The 20,823-nt window shown below is 45.4% G+C and overlaps 1 protein-coding gene across 4 annotated transcripts in view; it reads left to right on the top strand.

Moving 5' to 3' along the window:
- Nucleotides 1-15,682, top strand: part of LOC144829313 (rho GTPase-activating protein 6-like) — a 940,021-nt gene extending 924,339 nt beyond the window's left edge. For all 4 annotated transcript variants that reach the window (XM_078688348.1, XM_078688349.1, XM_078688347.1 and 1 more), the window contains one exon: nucleotides 15,000-15,682. In XM_078688348.1, the coding sequence (XP_078544474.1) occupies nucleotides 15,000-15,532 (533 nt within the window). In that variant the 3' untranslated portion in view covers nucleotides 15,533-15,682. The remainder of the gene's footprint in view (nucleotides 1-14,999) is intronic.
- The last annotated feature ends 5,141 nt before the right edge of the window (nucleotides 15,683-20,823 follow it).

Here is a 20,823-nt window from a genome sequence, read left to right as displayed (position 1 = left end):
AAGTGTATCCCACCCCCAGCACTCCTATTGCTGCACCATTCCGTGGACTGCTTGCAGTTTCGGCGCAGCCACACTGCACCATTCCGTTGACTGCTTGCAGTTTCGGCGCAGCCACACCTGCATGTATCTCATTCACGTCAAGCCACCTGGGGACTGATTATGATTTCAACACATACATATTCCTTGTTTGTACATCAGAATAATATCACCTTCTTTAGTGTTAGGTGCCGCAGACATGCTCTTGGAAAGCTGTTGTACATCATGAGCACATAGCTGTGCTTATGCTCCAACCCTTGAACATTAGGTGACTATTATGAATATATCCCTCCATTTCTAGCATGCTCTGTGTACATGCCTCACCCCATTGATTACACTTCAATACTGAATTCCTGACAAGCACTTGAGACATGAGATCGTATAGCAGTGCTAAGGCTCTCTCTTGATTATACACTTTCACCTCTATCATGCACCCAGTCACTCATTAGACTGTCTCTCATCACAACAGTCATGCCTCCCCGAGAAGCATGCTCACCCTACATGCTTTGCCCTCACTCCAGGGCTCACAACCACAGAAATTGTTAACACCCACCTTCATTGATTTTTATTTTCTGTTCCTCACATGATGTCCCATTATTTTCATCCTGATGAGACCTCTAGATCTGGTTGTGGGTCAATACGCTGGCAACAGTATAAACCAGGCAAAACTTATGTATTGATATCATTAATCAACCTGAGGAGCTGTCTGTCACCATAACAACTTTTTTTTCCTTCTGTATATTTGTTTGTTTTTGGATATTTATGTGTGTTGTGTTTAACACTTGGGACATATTATGTTATAGGTATATTTTTGTATGCACAATATAACTACCAATGTCATTAATTGGGACTCTAGGTTAATTTAAAATCAAAAATCACCTTAATCGGGCGTGGCCAACTGCATGGCCGGGTAAGACTTGCCTCAGCTTAGCTCCCGCAAGACTGCACGAGATCCGACCTGAATACTAGTTTAAAACTACTGAAAATCGTCTCCGAGCGAAGCGGGCAGAGGACTGCACCAGCGGAGCCAAAAAGTGCCGAGACATACGCTGGAGAAGACCCGGATTTGTGCGGTGAAACTCCGCCGGCGTGAAACCCCCGTTTCCAAGATGGCGGCTAATGGTGCTTTACCGGCCTGAGCACTGCGAACTCCCGGCGCTTCCGCGAGTCGCGCTTGATGCGGTATATCCTAAGAGGTCGGAGAAAGACCCCGGCGGACGGTGAGGACACCCCTGAGATACCTCCCCCCTAGCTGGCGTCTGAGGGCGAGGACGCTGCTTCCTACTGCGACCGCCGAGGGAAGAACAGCGTGACAGAGCCCCGCTCATTTGCCGATCCACAGGTCGGGATAGCTCTGCGACTGCTGGAGATCCAGGGCTGCCTGAGGGGAGGTGGCTGACCGGGGGAGGCGCACGGAGGAAACTAGCGGTGAGCCCCTCTCCCCTCCCCCCCCCCCCACGCGCGGTGACCGCGCAGCGCTGAGGAGACCTGGCCGGCCGGAGCCGGGGCCGGGGCGGACGGCTGGAGTGGTGAGCCCCATAGAGCGGGCGGATGCTCTGACTGACTTTGGGGCACGGTGAGTGAGCGACTGTACTCCCCCCCCCCTCCCCCCCATCGGGTGCAACGCTCAAATCGGGGACACACTAGGCAGCAGCGGCGGCTTACACCCTGAACACCGGCACAGCCTCACTGGAGTGGAGCTCCCCTGCCCTGCACTACAACGCTCTTGCCTGCCATTGGGGAACCGGCCAAGTGGCAAAGTCTATTACCCAGGGGCCCTGGGACTTGGGGCACATCATCACGCCTGGGTGAGTCGGAAGAGCGCGACCCCCCCTTTTTTGTCCTTGGGGGTGGGGGGGCTTGAGAGACCCGCGATATCCTGCCTTCCTGTGGGCGGCTTGCCCGGGGGGCATCTTGAGCTAACTGACCTTCCCCCCCCCTCAACTACACGCCGGGTGTGGCACTATACACCCCCAGGAAGGGGATCCTCGCAATAATGGGGAAGAGAGACCCGGTGGCAAGACCAGCGAGGCAAGACACCATAGATAACTATGCCACAACGCGTGCACAGAAAGAGACGACCCCTATGGGTATGGGTTCACGCACGGATACCGCCATGCTTCTGGAGGCGATCCAGGCCTCGAGAACAGACATCCAAGACTCGAGAGCGGCACTAGAGACTAAGATAGGTGAAGTGGGCTCGGAAGTTCTCCTGCTACGCCAAGACTTCCGAAACTTGTCTGAAAGGGTGAGCACGGCAGAGAACAGAATCAATGACGCGGAAGGGGCCCTCACGACCCTTCAAAAGGATATGACGGAGCTGCAAGCATCCCACAGTCAGTTGCTGTGGAGGGTTGACGACGCTGAAAAAAGGGCACGACGGAACAACTTGCGCTTCGTGGGCTTTAGAGAGGGAATTGAAAAGTCGGATGTTGCGGCCTTCCTGCATGCCTGGCTAACATCTACCTTCCCCCAGGCCCCCTTCTCAACCTGTTTTGTGGTCGAACGGGCGCACAGAGCCCTCTTAGCTAAACCGCCGGAGGGAGCGTGACCAAGACCGATCATCGCAAGGTTCCTTAACTTTGCAGACAGGGACCTTATCCTGAGAGAAGCCCGGAAGAAGGGGGAACTACGGTTTGAGAACACTAATATCATGATCTTCCCTGACTACAGTCAGGATGTGCAAAAACAAAGAAGCTCCTACGACGCAGTGAAAGCAAAACTCCGAGACCTGCACATATCATACATGCTGCTCTTCCCTGCGAAACTGAAAGTGCTATTTAAGGGAAGATCTCACTTCTTCAATCGACCGGAGGAGGCATGGCAATGGTTGGAAGAGAGACCACTACTACGTGAGGCTGAAGAGGCGGGCCGTAGAATCCGTAATGAAATGGGGGCTGCCAGCTTTCGGAAAAGTCCACCTAAGGCTCAAAAATCGCAGCATCCGCGCGCTAGACGACAGTCACAGTTGACTCCTTACCCGGACCAGCATGCGACTAGCAGAGGGAGCCGAAATATGGATAAGTCGACAGATGGTGACACGATCCCTGGATCAAGGTTCAGCTGCCTGGTGCACCACACAGAAAACGAGACGCACCATGAGGGAAGCAATCATATGTCGGACCCTGAAGACCAGACAGAGCAATCTCTACACCCTCTGGTCGCTGCAATCCAGGAACTGGAGCAGGGAGAGACTGGCAACCCAGGAGAACAGGATCTAGAAACGCAAGATTCCCACTCCTGAGAAACTGTGGAGCTGAGATTCGAAGCAGCAGTTCTTTGCTTTGGGACACGCAAGTGGCAAACACATTTTTCTTTCTTTGGGGTAGACTTATACCTTTTCTCTGCTAAATAAGTTGGCGCCCGTAGCGGCCCCCGTGACGCGGAAAGGCCCACCCCACTGTTAGCGGGGCTGCTGTCTTCAGAAAGGCCACTTGAAAGCTCAAGTTAGAGAGCTAGACATAACCTAGTTGGGGTGTTTGTGGGTGGGCGACAGACCTTTACCACTTGGTAGTCCTATGCGTCAATGGTTACACGAATGGGATGGCTGAGAGGAGGAGGTGGGGAGGGGGAGGTGGGGTTTGGAGATGTTCTTACAGCTTTGTTGATTGGAATAGGGGGGGAGAGGGGACACAGTTGGTTGAACACAGTCATGAACATTGGTGCAACATGCTATTCTCCTGCACAGGCGACCGCCTGCACCACTTATACTTTCTTTCAGTATGGCAAGTGCATTAGCGACTCAACCTATAGAATGCGGGAAACTCAGTGTCCTGACATGGAACGTCAATGGCCTTGGTAACAAGATAAAAAGAGGACTAGTGAATAATTACCTCAAAAGACTAGGCCCTGACATAATTTTCCTACAGGAAACGCACCTTAAGGGCGCAAACTGCGCCTTTATAGCCAGGGGAAGGTACAAAGTATTGGCACATGCGGGCTACACATCTGACTCTAGAGGGGTGGCGATCATCGTAAAGAATTCCTCCCCCTTCTGCATCACCCGCACCTGGGGAGACCCTATGGGGACTTGCGTGGGGGTTCAGGGGACATGGCGTAGACGCACGTATACGCTGATATCAGTGTACGCACCGCCCAAACTACAGACAAATACATTTAGAGTACTAGCCAATATACTCCTCGACACTGCAGACACCATTCAAATAGTGGGCGGAGACTTCAACGATGAGATGGACAGGGGAAGGGACAGATCAGGACTGACACCTAGCAGGGGAGGCCAGACCCCCTTAGCCCAGGTGATTGACACCATAGGCCTCACTTATGTCTGGAGGCAGGTACACCAAGACCAAACAGCCTACTCGCTCTACTCAGCCGCGCATAAAGTGTTCTCCAGACTAGATTACATATTTAGGTCAAGACAGGAGCTGATCACAGATGTTGCAGCGGACTACAAGGCGAGAGGACTCTCTGACCACTCACCGCTACTGGTGACGATGGGACAGACTCGGGATGCTGGGGGGACCTCCTGGCGCCTAGCTGCATGGGATCTTAAAAATTAAACGGTACTCAGAGGCGTGAGAGCGGATGCACGGGTATATCTGGCTGAGAATGAAGGGACGGTGGACTCGGGGGTAACCCTCTGGGAAGCCCTGAAACCGGTGATTCGAGACAGAATACAAAGTAGATTAGGGATTGAGCGGAGGAGACTACAGGAGGAGGTAGCGGCAGTCGAGCACACCATAGTGGGTCTAGAAAGGGATCACTTAACCACAAGAAGCGCCGGAACGCTGCGGAAACTGTTAGACGCGCAGGGACAATATAGGGAATTGGTAACTGGCGAGGCAAGAACTCAGAACTTGGCCACCCTTCACCGCCTATATGACGTGAGGGATAAGTCAGGAAAACTACTGGCATGGCTTAGCTGAAAGGAACGGGCAGCGAGATGGGTGGAACATGTCCAGGATGAAGAGGGGTTGCTTGTTAACACAGACCCACACATTGCAGAGACGTTTGCGGCTTACTATGAGCGTTTCTACACAGCCAGAGACCTGGGCACGCGTGACGATGCTCTCCTGTATATGGGGCAGACCGACCTCCCTTCATTAGATTCCGAGACCCTCAAGACCCTAGAGGCTGATATTACTGTAGAGGAGGTCGCTGCGGCCATTGCTGGACTGAAATCTGGGAAGACACCGGGACCTAATGGTTTCCCGGTGGAATTTTTCGAAAGCATGGCAGACATATTGGCCCCTCACCTGAGGAACCTCTTCCTGGGAGCATATCAGGAGGGGAGGCTCCCCACTCCCCACTGACCTGTCGCTAGCAATAATCATCCCAATCCATAAAGAAGGCAAACCACAGGAGGACTGCGCGTCTTACCGACACATTTCTCTTCTAAATACGGAGGTGAAACTCCTTGCAACGGTCCTGGCGCAGCGGCTGAGATCGGTAATTCCGGATCTAATACACCTGGACCAAACCGGTTTCCTGCCAGACAGGGCCACGAAACTCAACCTTAGGCACACCCATAACTGGCTGCAGGAGGTGAGGGATAGGGAGCCACCACACTGGTTCCTCTCACTGGACGCCGAGAAGGCCTTTGACTCGGTACACTGGCCGGTCTTGGAAGGGGTGCTACAGAGATTCGGTTTCGGCCCAAAGTTTCAGACATGGGTCCGTCTCCTCTATACCAACCCGCGGGCCACAGTGAGGGTGAACGGGAGACTGTCTCTCGAAATTAAAATTCAAAGAGGGACACAGCAGGGATGCCCTTTGTCACCCCTCCTATTCACACTCACCATAGAGATTCTGGCAGCTAGGATCCGACCGAACCAACAGATTACCGGCTTCCGTGTAACGGATACGGACCCGGCACAGGAGAAGCTGTCCCTGTACGCAGACGATGTACTCATGTATGTCACCAACCCCGACACCACCGTTCCGGAATTGTTCCTAGAACTGGAACGCTATGGGCGATATTCTGGATATGATATAAACTGGCACAAGTCGGTCCTCTACGACCCCAAAGGGAGCGACCGAGAGCGGACATTGCCAGACCAGCTGATTGTTACTACTGAGGGCTTCCAATATCTTGGCATATACATCACCCTAGACAAGAAACTCTCTCTGAAAAAAAACTTAGAGAGGATAATGCTAAACTCCGTTGCTGATATCGATCGTTGGCAACAGCTACCCCTGACACTCTTGGGCAGAGCGGCCATGTACAAAATGATCATACTCCCCAAATACTTAAACGCCTTACAAAACGAATATTATTTACTCCCAGACATGATACTACCTAAAATCCACGCAGACCTCAGGACCTTCCTCTGGCTGGGTAGACAGCCGAGAATAGCACTAAATACGCTCCAACGACATCGATACAGGGGAGGGATCTCGCTCCCCAACCTCGAAGCATATTACTGGTCTGAACACATGGCCCCAATCAATGAATGGCTGCATACACAGGCAGACCATCCTACTTATGCCCTGGAGCGACATAAACTGTCCCCGAACAACCTGCTGTCCTACCTATACGGCGGCACCGTTAGGAAGCCATTGCATCCGGCGACTGCCATTACACTATGGGCCTGGAATAAAGCTACGTAGCGAACAGGCTGGGAAAAGACACCCACTCGGCAGACACCACTATGGCATTGCAAGTGGTTAAACGAACTTCATAAACTTAAGGGCTTCAAACGGTGGGACGATATTGGAATCTCCACAATAGGGGATGTGATAGCTAGAGGGGAGCTGAAACCCTTTCAGACCCTGAGAGTTTGGGCTCCAGCACTCACAGCTCTTCAAATACATTCAGCTACGCCATGCTTGGAGGGCGCAGAATATATACTTAGAGGGCCTGCCAGAATATGCTCCACTGGAGGGTAGGCTCCTGCAGGAACAGATACAGCGTAAGGCAGTCTCACTCACCTACAAAACATTAACCAACAACATGCTGGGGGACCTGGCGAAGCTTAGAGAAACCTGGGAAGGGGAGGTCGGGACACTTGAGGACATAGACTGGGACGTAGTGTTAATGCACCCACGTGAGGTGGCGATTAAGTCTAGGCTCCGCCTCATTCAATACAACGTGCTGCACAGAACCTACTACAACAGGGTGAGGCTACACAAAATGGGGAAAACAGCAGACACTAATTGCCTCAGATGCCAACGGGAGGGCGGAGATTTCTATCACATAATATGGGCCTGTGGTGTGATACAAACCTACTGGACCCAGGTCTTTAAGGAGCTTAGTGAGGTATTAGCGGTACCGATCACACAAGAGCCCAAACTGGCCCTGTTAGGGATGACCAATGATGTTGACCTGGCACGCCCACTCCTGGTATTCCTGGTTATGGCCCTAGTGGTGGCAAAGAGAGACATTGCAAAACACTGGGGTTCATCAACCCCCCCGAATATTGAGGAGTGGAGAAGAGGACTAGACCTCTACATGGCGGCTGAGAGGGTGACCTATAAGGCACGGGGTTGTCCTAGGAAGTTTAAAAAGGTTTGGTCCAAGTGGAGGCATTACCATGGTCTGTCTGGGGGCCTGGGGGGAGAGGTACACAATAACAATATACGAAACGGTATGGGTAAGGAGGGAAGGGTTGGGAGAGGGTGCTGTGAACTACCTGGTTCTGGGACTGATGGACAATGCACCTGTACAATATGAAGACGTAAAAGCAGAGTACCATTGGGAAGGGCGGGAGAGGGAATAGGGGATTACATGTTACCAATTACATGACTGTAATGTTGAGTTATGAACAAAATGCAAATACAAATATTTAAAAAAAAAATCACCTTAATCTTTTGTGTTTTATTATTGATTATTATTGTCATTTTTGGTTATTTTCTGTATGTTATCTGTCTGTGGCAGTACTGATTAGGTGGGTGAATGGCCTTTTTACACACTTCTTGTCTCCTTGTTTATGTATATTTTTTAAATATTTTTTCATTCTTTTCAGTCTTCATTGAATGCAGTATTTGATTGTGTATGGTTGTCCATCTGAGCCTTTGCAGAACTTACAAAGTATATACCCAGGTTATCATGGGTTAGAGGGTTGCTCTTGTAGCTATAATACGAGCGTAGATCAACAGTCACTTTCATCTAACTACACTCCTTATAGCACTTTAACATTTGTCATATTTCTCTGGCTCCACAAAAATCAGATTGCAGGCGTTTCCCCCCTCTACTGGTCCAAGTTATTTACTCTGCTGCCTAGCAGCAGACGCAAAGGCCTCCTCACACAAAGAGCCATTAACAGCTCTAGGCCCAATTGATGGGAAAGGAAGGAATCAGGAACAAATTTACATCTGCTAATTAACTGTTGACACTGCATATGGTTAAGACGAGCACACAGAAATAAAGGGAGAAGAGCAGACCTTCTGGGCAAATCGCTGGATGCACTCCTCTTTGATGTTTTGTCAGGAATCGATCAAGTGGATGTGTCAGCTGGGGGTGGAGCCGAGATTCCCATGGAAGGTTGCCGTGCTTAAATGTCCCAAAATGTTGTGCAGTATTATTGAAGTAGGAATTGACTGATGTGGCATCCCAGGAATATGCAGTGATGCCTGCCTTCCAGAACTTTCAACCCCCACAAGGAAGAGACATTTGAGAATACACTGGATCTGAGCGTGTTATGGGGGAATAATGTCCAGCTGGAGGAAAGAAGACTGCAGAACCTCTGCAAGGGTAGACAAAATACTGTTACTCCAGCTGGCACCCCAGACAAGGACAGGTCTCTCCAGGGGCTGTGATGCTGGATTTATTATGCCCCCTGAGGAACAATTGTGGGAGTGGACATGATTGGGGACCCTGGAAGGTTCCACAGTGACTTCTGTGGACTGGCCCTTGACTGTGCTGACACCCAGGTGCCCTTCAATTAGCCAAGAGGCTCTGGGATATGTATAGTGCTGCAGGGAGTGTGTTCGGCTTGGTGGCTGTGGAAGATGCCCACCACACAGGAGAGAGAATCATGATCCCAGGCAGAGGACACAATTAACAATAGAAGCCTTAAGAAGTCAGATTAACAACTAAAGCAAATTTAAAAGTCGGGAGGCCTGAGTAAAATGTTCCTGGTTCCTATGGGACTGGACATTTCAGCAGGAGGATCTTGGCCCCCCGGGGAGGGGAGTGGTAAACTGAGAGCATAGTGCTCCAAAGCAAAATTTGAAAATACCTCCGGGATGGGTCAGGGTTCGGGCAACCCCCAATTTATTATTGCTGAAAGGGAAGTGGCATGAGTGGGGCCTCCTCCATGAGACTATTTTAGGCCTCAGGACCCCCACCACCCAGAGCTAGACGCAATTAAAGTTTGCACACAGACCCCAGCTTCCCAAGACAGCAGAGCCAATAGACGCCACTGTAGTCCTTGTGGTATGCAAGCCCCACTCCCTGTTCCTATGTTTTGGGAGACCGGGCTGCACACCACACCACAACTCCATACACTGCCCTAAGGAAAAGGTAGAACTGAGGGATTTGTGGGCACAGACACCCACTAATTAATAAAAATCAAGAATGTGGTGCATGGCTTTTATTCAAAGATGGAAAACAAAAGGAAACACACTTGGCAAAAATCTCATAATTTACTATGCATGCCTCTGAGCATGGGATCACCCCATAAGTTGCAGAACACTAGCAATGTGCATAACCATCCTTTTTGTGATTCAAAAAGGGCAGCTGAACTACCAATGATCTTGTAGTCTGTTTGAGGGGATGCTGGTAATGCAGAAGACCCCCGAAATGTTATCCTGAATGCTAGCCTTAAGCCTCCCCGGAGTTTGAATCCCTGACCCCAGGCCAGGAGAGGCTTTAAATGTTATCAAGCACTCCTTGAGCTGGAGCTTTTGCTCATAAGATCTGAAATGCAGGGGCCCCTTTTGGTTAGTCTTACCTGTGCAGTGGCAGCATGGGGGTTAGACCGGGTCCTCTCTAGGGTGACCATCAAACGTTTTGCCTTTACCCTCTATTTGCTGTATTTGTGTTTGTTGACCCTAGGACTCTGTGCACTTTACCACTGATAATCAGTGCAAAAGTGCTTGTCCTCACTTCCCTAAACATGATAACATTGTTTTACACTCGTTTGGCAAATTTAATTTACTTTTAAGTTCCTTGTACAGTGGTAAACCATATACCCAGGGCTTGTAAATTAAATACCACTATAGGGCCTGCAGCACATATTGTGCTGCTCACTAAAGTAGCCCCTTAAAAATGATCCAGGACTTCTATTACAGCCTGACTGCAGTTTTAAAATGAATATTCGACTTGGCAACATAATACCCTTGCCAAGCCTTCAATTCCTCTCTTATTGCATATATGTCAGCCCTAAGGAAGCCCCTAAACATCCCAATGTGCATTGCAATTTAAAAAAAGTGGGACATGCACTTTTAGGTTTTGTATGCCCTGGTCGTGTAAAACTCCTAAATTTATTTTTCACTACTGTGAGGCCTACCCGTCTCATAGTATAAAATTGGGTTGCCTTATTACATTTAGTAAGTACTAACCTTTGATTTGGACAGATACACATTTCATGTTCAGTATCTATTAAATTGTACTTAAAAGTTAGATTTTAAATTACAATTTTGAAAATGACACTTTTAGAAAGTTGGCATTTTCCTGCTTTTGCCATGTGGTGCCTGCAGCTTCCCCAAATTCAAATGTCTGGGTGTAGTTGGCAGGTAGACCTGGAGCCTACCTTGGACTCTGAGGCATGCCCTGCAGCTTGAGCCTTGCTTCATCACTTAAACCCCGGACTACCAGAGTTTCTCCAAGAGCTAGTTGGCAGACCTCCTGTTCAGACCCACAAGGATTTAATTTCCTCCCACCATCTTGAAGCTGTACTTGAACCCAGCCTGAGTGAGTCCTAACCTCCCAAGTGGTGCCTCTTCAGTCTTGAACACTAGGTGGTGGCACTAAAGGTGCCCAGAGTAAACATTGAAAACTTGGCAAAAAAAGTGCTTTGAAACGGAGGGAAGACCAGGACCATCTTGCTTGTCTATCCGTGCAGGGTGCATCACCAGTCGGCCTGACTTTACAGTAGCGCCCTCTATGTTCTTCTCTGCAGCAGCAAATCCAATTCAGCAGTTCTTCCCCAAAAAGGGTATCGGGCCTCCTGGAACGCTTGTCAGCTACATCCTCCTGTCTCGTCCCGCTGGAGATAATTAACCTCCATAAAAGTACAAATGTAGAAATATATACAGTGACTTTGTCCAATGTCTCCTTGACACTCCTTACTCGGAAAATGCCTGCAGCTTTGCTCTGATGATCTTAACCTTTTGAGAACATTTTTCCAAGAATTTCTCCTAAATCCGGACCCAATCTACTTCTTGTAGCCAACCTGCACTCCTTTGTGGTCAACCATATTTTTTACTTTGGCTCGGTCTGGAACATCCAGATGTCCACAGTTGGAGTTATGATCATTTAGGAGCTACTGTATACTAAAAACTTTACAAATTCCTAATTCTGGCTCCACTGATTAGATTTTTGTTGTTTTGGTGTCAAATTATGTATTACATTCTACTCTATTTTTCTCAGTTGGCGTGGAATACTTTTCACTTTGTTTTCACTTTATTACTGTTTCAGTGCTGCATAAATACTTTACACATTGCCTCTGAGTTAAGCCTGATTGCTTTTTTTTTTTTAAACCTTTATTGCTTTAATCAAAGTATGACAAGTGCAGGCCTACAACCACAGAGGCCGGCCGCAAACACAGGAATCAGATCAGGAGTCATGCACGTATATACGACCAAATAATATCGACAATACAGATACAGCATGTGATTGTATATGCCTCAACGCAGAAGGATATCAAAGGTTTCATTTTAAAGTTATAAAGAAGCAGAAGTGGCTGTACTATCGGTGGCGTCACACCATAACATGAAGTTAAGAAGAGATGGGGGGGAGGTACCCCGCAGTGCGAGCAAGTCCAGGTGATGAGCAATATGAACATTGGGCACACTATGCCCGCCGAGGCTGACGAGGAATAAAAGACAATGTAATAGCAAGCGATTAGCGAGCACACCCTCCCGAAAACCCACCCTCCGGAGACAGTAAGGTATAGGCAAGTATAGACGCCAAACCGAGAAAAAAAAAAGATAAGGAGAGACAGCCAACCCTACTGTAAGGGAGGAAAAACCCTACCCAAAGAAAGAGGAAAGAAAGAAAGGGGACCATAGAACAAAACAAACTAAAATAACAAACCCCCCCAACACCCGTCACCCTGCACCCCTGTAATGGCTACGGCCTACCCCACTAACAGCGTGCCTGTCGCCCCGGAACACCCCAAAGAAGGGAAATAAAGAAAGCGGAGGAGGAGAAGAACAAACATACTCCCGGCCACCTATACCCCCCGCCATTAGCGACCTCCCCAAAACATATTGTCCATTATTAAAAGCAAATATTAAGCACCAATATGGGGAGGACCTCAACCAAAACCACCCGACTCCCAATGAGATACACAGTACAATTCCGGCATAGATCACAAAGCGTAGCCAACCCCAAAAGTCAAAGACAACCATGACAGTTCGGTCCTTCACGATAATCTACGTCGCCAAAGCCAGCAATCTCGCAGAAAGCGAAGCGTCCCAGATAGTACAAAGCAGTGGCATCGGATCTAGGGCAGGATACAAGATGAAGTCAGCCCTGACCAGTGCGATTCTTTATGAAAACCCATGCCACCCAAGCCACAGTATTCATGTGGTAATCGAAACGTCCATAGCAGTTCGAAGCAGCTGAATCGGACCGGGGACAGGATACAAGATGGCGGCATCCACAGGACCAACGGGGAAAGATGAAGGAGATAAGCAGACCTCTCCGACGGTCACTAAAGAACTGTTCTTGGCAATCAAAACCTTCGGCAACGATGTTTCGCCGAGCAGGAATCATACCGGGAAAGCTAACTACGCTCTTAGGTGCAACATTCACGAGGCCAAAATCATCGACGTGAGCCGAGTCAGGCTGCCGTGCGGGAACCTCAGAACAGTAGGCCAAATCTTCCACTGGAACCACAGAATGCTGATCGTGTGTCGCAGCATCATCGTCCGGTCGCAAGCAGATATTTCCCAGCGTTTCTGACATTCGGTCATATGTGACTGTGAATTGGGAGTGGAGCGCCCCAATGGCGACCATCACGGACCTCAACGATGGTGCGCCATCTGTCCTCTCCATCTCCCCCCCCCAAAGAGACGAAGCAGGACTCGAGCCCCAGACTCACTTCCGAGGCTCCAGGCACACACGAAGCCGATGGCAACAGCAGGCGCTCCGTCAGCTGGTGATCACGACACCTTCGCCGACCGTGGGGGCCCCCCCTTCAACACCGCCGTCCCCAGCAGGGTCTCCGGGCGAGCGGCCCCCGACCGCGGCGCACGATGCACACCCTGTGTCACGAGACCGAGTCCTCAGTGCCAGCTGGTAACTGGATTGCAGATCGGAGATGCAGAAAAAGATCCGAGTACGGAAGACCGGACGAAACACTGGTTCCACAGCCGCTGTTGATCAATTCCAGCCCGGATGGGCTAGAAATCGAGGTCCCGGCTTCAGCCCTGGAGTAGGCCGAAAATGGAACACGACATAACTCCACCACCCAGTATGTTAGGGAGTCCGGGATTGCACCACCGGTATCAAGCGAGCTTCATACACACGGGAGTCCGGCGTAGGTAAAGGATAAATGACAGGATATGCGAGCTGCCGGCGGAGGTCGACGGAGCCGGGAGCTTAAGCAGCCATCTTAGATCATAGCGTAGCTCCTTCCCCCTGATTGCTTTTTGAACCAAGTTACCCATATGTTAAACATGAGTTAATTTATGGACTTTTTGTGGTTCATCATGCTAAGAATTGTGGCTGTTGCTTACCCAGGACTAACACCCCACTCAGCCAACAACCCAATTTCTCTTAATGGATAAAAGTAGAAGTGAGACTCTGGGACACATTGACCACTGTAATGTTTTATTAACAATGGTAATAACCGGCAATGCAGAGTGTTATATTACATTGAACACTTTTGAAATTTGATACTATACCCATTGACTTCTCATGTGTTACAATTGTGATTTATTACACGTTGCTGCTTCTACTGATATGTTGACATACTGATAAAGCTAGTAGGCCTGCCTTATTAGCACGGACCCCAGCTTGTATTGTGATATTGTAAATAGTATAGGTTTAGGGTAGGGGGTTGTGATTGTGGGTTCAAGTTTGCTCAAGCCTAGCCCTCACCAATTATCCTGAGCAGGCTTTGGACTACTCTACTTCACTGCCCTGAAAGAGTCAAGGGCTCCAAGGACTGTAAGGGTGTACTTGCTGTCTAGTAAAGAAAGGCTCACATCTTTCACATCTAATAACCCAATTTCTTACACTACTACTTTTTTGTTTCCGTTCCATATAATGTTTAGTTTTAGTCATTTGTCTGTGCTTAAACTATGTATTTTAGGTTGAAGTAGTTCAAAGCAAGAAGTACCTTTTCTTTATGCCAATATTTGCAAGCACGTGCCTGCGATGTTGAGGTGGCAGCACAATGTTTTTTCTTTTTCTTTTTATTGTGAATGCTTGCAATATTTTTTTTATATGTAGCCATTACATCAGCTTGTTAAGATTGTTTGCCAATGTGTGTTGTATTCAGTTATCAATAGGAATGACATTCTCCTTTTAGATGGAGTGGAAGGCCATGTTTCATTTCAACCTCATTTCTATGCATTTATGCAATTTATCAGTATTATTATTATTGACTTTTTTTACAGCTCTTTGTTGTATCATGCCATTTTATTACATACTTGAACACTGTCTCAATGACTTAAAATATTAAAATAACAGTATATTAGTTTGTGCACCTATTCTGATGGTCAATGGTGTTCATTTGCACTGACAGACATTGCTCCTTGTCCCTGATTTTCTCTTCTATTCTTACAAATTCTCTTTTCTGTATATTTCCTTCTATGCCTGTCTCTCTCACTATCTCGCTATGAGTTTGTAATTTTCTTAATTAACAATATTGCCATTTATTTTGTAGGTGGATCACAGTTAATGTCTCGACCATTATCCCAACGCCGATCCTCCCGTTCTCACGAAGACCTCTCACTAAAGGACTACTCTTCTTCCATACAACAGGATAAGCAAGAGAAGCCATTGTGGAGTCGAATGACAGAAAGACCAAAATTCCTACCATTATTCTCTAAAGTCCATGGTGGGTCGCAGCAAAGCCCCGAGTCCCCACAGACAGACTGGGAAAAACTTCTAGCCACCAGCCCTCAAGAACATGACAGAAGTCCAACATCTACAGGAATAAGGAGGCTAATCCCAGAGATGTGTAGAACACGTGGTAGCAGAAGCCCATCTTCCATTTCTGCTGATGGTGCAAACTCTTCCCCTTTAAGTACACACACCAGCCATGGCACTCTGTCACCTAGTGAGCCAGCAACCTTAGTATGGGTTAGGCAGGACTCCACAAACACACCACAGACTGAAGAGCCCAGCTCAGAATGCAGGCTCTGGGATACCTGTGAAGGAAGGAATGGCGAGCAACAAAGAGAGACTGTTGTGTGAGATATTGTGTTCATATCTGGTATTAACCAGTTGAAGGACCCCAAGTAGTTATAACGTCTTCTTGAGAAATCATGGCACCAGGCAAAAGTTGTCAAAGAAAAACCATCATGGTATAAGAACACTGGCGAAGACTTTATACTCTGGACACAATGTTGGTACAATGTCTGTATTTTTCAGACAAAATGAAGAACTAATTTAATATTTACCTGATTGAGGTTTCACAAAATAACTTAATTAGCCTTCTGCATTAAGTCACTGTGTTGCCCAAAGCTTTACTGGCCCACTGAATAATTCCATGTGTCTAATAAAAGATTTCTCTGTTCCCTTGCATGCAGTCATGGTATAGCCATCCCAACTGAACATGGCATAGTTGTAAGAAATACACACAAAACGATGATATTACTGCATCTCACAAATAGGGTCTTATTTCTCTTTGCTGAGGAGAGCACCATAATCTCCATTTTGTACAGGAGTACAAGACATAATTGTTGCTTTTTGTTTCAAGGTGTCCGGTGACCTTTTGGTAAATATTCCTGCTAAATAAATTTGCATGGACGTTTTTAAAAACCTGCAAGTGGAATAGCACTCTGCTTAAATTGGGGGTACGCATGTGGTAAAATCCTGCTGTTTCTCAAATAACAGTTATAAACACTTTGGGTTGTTTGTTGTAGCCAGAGCCACATGTGTAGAGTTAGCATAGTACTATTCAGTAAAAGGGGAAAGACTCTGTACTGCACTAAACACATTTGCGACAGGCACTTGGGTCCTCACACCATAGATACAACACTCCGGAGTGTTGTATCTATGGTGAGAGGACCCAAGTGCAGTACTATCAATTAAAGGTTTCCTACTGAAAACCTTCTTCCAGTCTTTGAAAGCTAAGCATAAACAGTAATAATTTCCATTCAGGAATAAGCCACTTGTGATGTTGCTGGTGATGATAGAGACAAGATATCAGTAGTTATTACTCACAAATGGATGTTTCCTTTCTGCTGTCTTCCTTCTTTGCAGGATGGAGTGGATTGGTGTAACGTGGTGCAGGAGGCAACCCTTGGGGGAAAGAACTTTAGGGGGGCCCCATTGAGATCAAGACCAATAAATATTTGTGAGATATGGGAGACCTGTTGGCCCTTCATCACATTCTTTAGGGGGGCATCATTTAGCATTACGCCACTGAGAGGACCCTTTGAAAAGGTGCCTCAAGTTCTGTTTCAGGACAGGAAGCGAGTTCCACTGGTTGTAGGTTTTATACATCTGACTTCAAATCTACTTCATTTGTTCACTTGACTTGACTTTTACATAAACATAGTGTATGTTTTATATCTGTGTCAAAGAGACTACTACGCAATTTGTTTCGCAATGCTATTCGTTCAAGCAATGATGGTAATAATTGCTTTGCAGTACAATGGTCATGGCTGACCTTCTTCCATACCCATTTTGCAAAGTCAACCACACTTTAAAAAATATTTTCCAGTTAGTGTACATCATGATGGTATGTTTACAAGCAATACAAAGATATTCTGTTCTCCAGTGGTTATTGCATGAACTTAACTTCAGTCAGGATACTGATTTACTAAATTTCTTACTCATGATTTCACTGATGGTATTTTAGTAAAGTGTTTGGAGTTGTATTGCATTTAACAAATCGGTCTAGAGATTTGAGGGATATGTGTAAGCGATAGTGCATAACTTTATGGTAGTGCATTTTTATTGTTCAAGGTGTACAGCCAGGTTGAAGGTGACCAGCAATATTATTAGGACAATGTGTAACAACCCATAGATATGAATCAAGAATGCTGAATACATCACTTCCAATTTAGAAACAAACATCATATATTTTAATTGTTGTGTAATTTAGTTGGATCAGAGTTAGTTACAATGGTGTTTTTACTTTAATGGATATCTTATTTTCAGTGGTAGCTTACCATCATCCTTGACTGGCTTACCCACAGGATTGGATACATGAGATGGCATTTGGCCTTGCACAGTACTTATTTATATACACAGCATAAATTGTCCCTCATAAGAAGGAAAAATATAAAGCACTGCCTGAAGTTTTCCTTAAATAACTGACTCCCAACTCCTCTTGGTAGTATAAACTTTATTTTGTTACTAAATGAGCTGGTTTCTGTGAATAGGTCCTATGATGGTAAAAAGCCTTATACGTATCCCAGTAATAAAGAAATATATTGCCTGTTTCAGTGTAGTATATTATACCTATACCAACAAACCAACTATTAATGATCTAGTGAAAAACAATGTATTCTAATGGAGTTAATATAGTATCATAGAGTTTGACTTAATTTTATCACATAAATATACTGACAGTGTAATCGGAATTCCCATGCAGTCTTCAGCTCTCAAGAACTTGTCATTGTATTCTTTCAAGTTTGCCAGCTCCTCTATACACACACTGAGTAGTACAGCATCCCTCATCTTTCAAGGCAAACCACAGGACCAGGATGTTTTTTGGTCATATTCTTATTCCTAGCCTTTAGGACAAAGATGAACAAAAGAGTCCTGTATTTGGCAAATGTCTCTATATGTTTGTGCAGCATCACTTTTTCTTCAAGTCCAGATTGAAAAAACAAGTCACTGGCTTAGGGTTCCATCATTTATCTTTCTTGGCAGAACAGGTGAAAACCCAGGGACAACCAATCACAATTTAAACTTTCATCTATTCCAAGCATCTTCATAGATTTTCTTCTCAGGATTTTGGATGACAACCAAGGGGAAATGCACCAAGGTTCATGTTTTTGTGAGCAAAGGCCAGACTTCCATAACAGGGTTAGCCTATGTTGCTAGGGAAAGAGAAGGGAGACATCTTGGCTGTCATGAAGATGATGCATATTATCAAGTTTGGACACATCAGTGGGGTCTAGGAGCTTGGATGCCAGGGATATCAACATTTATAGGTCATTGCAGAATAGTGGAGAGTGGCGTGATGATAGAGTTTATGATTAGCTAACAAGTTACTGTACATATCTAGGGACATCAAGAGACATTTGACATTTTCCAGGCAGATAATGTAGTAATCTGTTTAAATAATGTTGTTTATTTCTGGTATGCATGTTGCCAAGTGCGGTTCTTCTCTATATTCAATATTCATGTAAAATATTTACAGGATATACTGGTTCATTGGTTTTGTGCCCTCTTACCAGGACCCTCAATCAAAAAACAACTACAATAGATCATAAATGGAAAGGAATTCAACAAAGTATGCATTACAAAACCAGAATAGATTTTAAACTGAAGAATTGAAAGAAGACAGTGGATGAGAAGCATAGCAAACAATGGCAGTCAAGGGCAATTGATGTACCTTAATTCTTGCATGCATCTTAGACTTGAAATACATGGTAAATGAATAACACAACCCCCAGTGTGAATAGTCTTGGTCCTTGATTATAAGCCCTGCAGAGTCTGGTTAGGTTTTTAATGCACCAGGTAAATACTAGTACACAGTGGTCAGTTTGGAAATCAGGCATTTTATGCTTTATCAATGTGCAAAAATACCAAAATTCCATATGTTTTTGCTTTTTTTTCCAGGCCTTTTCTCCTGATAAATGTCAGCAGGTATGAGCTGCCAAAACATGTTGGTGGAAAAAGTGAGGGTGTAATAATTACTGCACAGCTTGGAATTCCGATTTGACCAGAGTTCCGAAGTGAGGTTAGCATTATAACCAGAATTTTGTGGCTAAAAACAAATTTAAATTAGATTACATGGTCCATCTCTTGCATTAACCCCAGCCCAACAATTATATGCAGTATTCTGTTTATATTGCTAACCTCACTTCGGAACTCTGGTCAAATCATGTGCTTAGGAAATGTTCTTAGTCATTGAATGTCATTTCAAGAAGCCTCATTTGTGCTTGGGAGAAAACAATGAGCTTATTTGATGGCATATTATTGTAGTACACTAAATCAAGTTAGAATATTCGATTTTGAAAACTATTTAGGGTTTTGCTGAAAAACAATAATATAGTTAGGTGTTTGATTTCTTTAGTGCATTATCTTCAAACTATTGCTCCCTATTTTTTTTATCCTGATGATGTGATTTGCACAATTTTTAAGTGTCATTTTTCAGTCTACTGCCGTGTACATACCGGAGGGGATCACTAATAAATACCATATATCTTGACCATACGTGTAACAAACTCACATTCAGTAAGCAACAACACACTGAGGCATTGGTGATGTGTATTGCCTGTATTCTGCTGAATGGAAAAAGGTACGTTAGGATGAGTAGTATTTGGATGTGGGACGAAACAAATAATTAAGCCTGGTTTACTTGTCTGGAGCAACGTATTCTCTTTTATAGGAATACACTATGAACATGTGTGATTACGCAGCTTAAATTTATTTATAGTTGGTTAGAGGAAACATTGTCGTAATTTGAAAAGTTTACTAATTCGATGCATATGGCAATGCTATGAGGTAAAATAAATGGTAATAAGTTGTTTGAGAACATATATTTATGAAAAAATATAATATCATGTATTCATGATGAGACACAGTAGACACATCCACAATGTTTGTTTCCTTAGGGTTAAACTCACTAGACAATAAAAGGTCTATCAAACATCAAAGCTGAATACACAGTTATGGTCTTTATCCACAAATGTAACTGGTGTAGCTAGGTTTACTACTTTAGTTGCTCAATGAATATATATTAATTAAATATTCATGCTACCACTATAGCTCGCTTATAGACAGAGGTACAGAGAATGATTTTGCCTTATTGTTTCCTGGGAAAGACTCTGTAGACAGATACAAATGTCTAAATATATTTGTAGGAATACATAAGGGTTCATTAATTTAAAAATGTGCTTGTTCTCGAGATTTATGGCTTGCTGTCACATGAAGACAGATACTACTGTCAACTAAGGCCCTTATGGAATGTACACAGGACTACTGGTCAAATGTTGTTCAGATACTGTAACAAATGAAACATGACAAATTTATCACATAATCCATTATCTGCCTTACAATTTTGCGATATCTGAAAAAATGTGTATTTCATCTGGATTAAAAGATTACAAAACTATTGTATGTTTACACCTGTTATAAAAACTTGTCTGATATATTCATCCAAACAACTTTATCTCTTGTTTTAAAAAAGACAAAGTTAATCTCTAGTCAAACATATGAAAGTGTTAAAAAAAGAGGAATCATCACTAAGCAGTGTTGCATAAGGAACTCAAGAAACTTATAACTGCACAGATGCATGTCAAAATATACACTGAATGATACTAATATAATTATCACACAAAACTCAAAGAACATTTCTAATA

The sequence above is a fragment of the Lissotriton helveticus genome, chromosome 4_1 (assembly GCF_964261635.1).
Source record: "Lissotriton helveticus chromosome 4_1, aLisHel1.1, whole genome shotgun sequence".
Lineage (NCBI taxonomy): Eukaryota > Metazoa > Chordata > Amphibia > Caudata > Salamandridae > Lissotriton > Lissotriton helveticus.
Note: the sequence above shows the minus strand (reverse complement) of the source record. Positions and strands in the feature narration are given on the sequence as shown.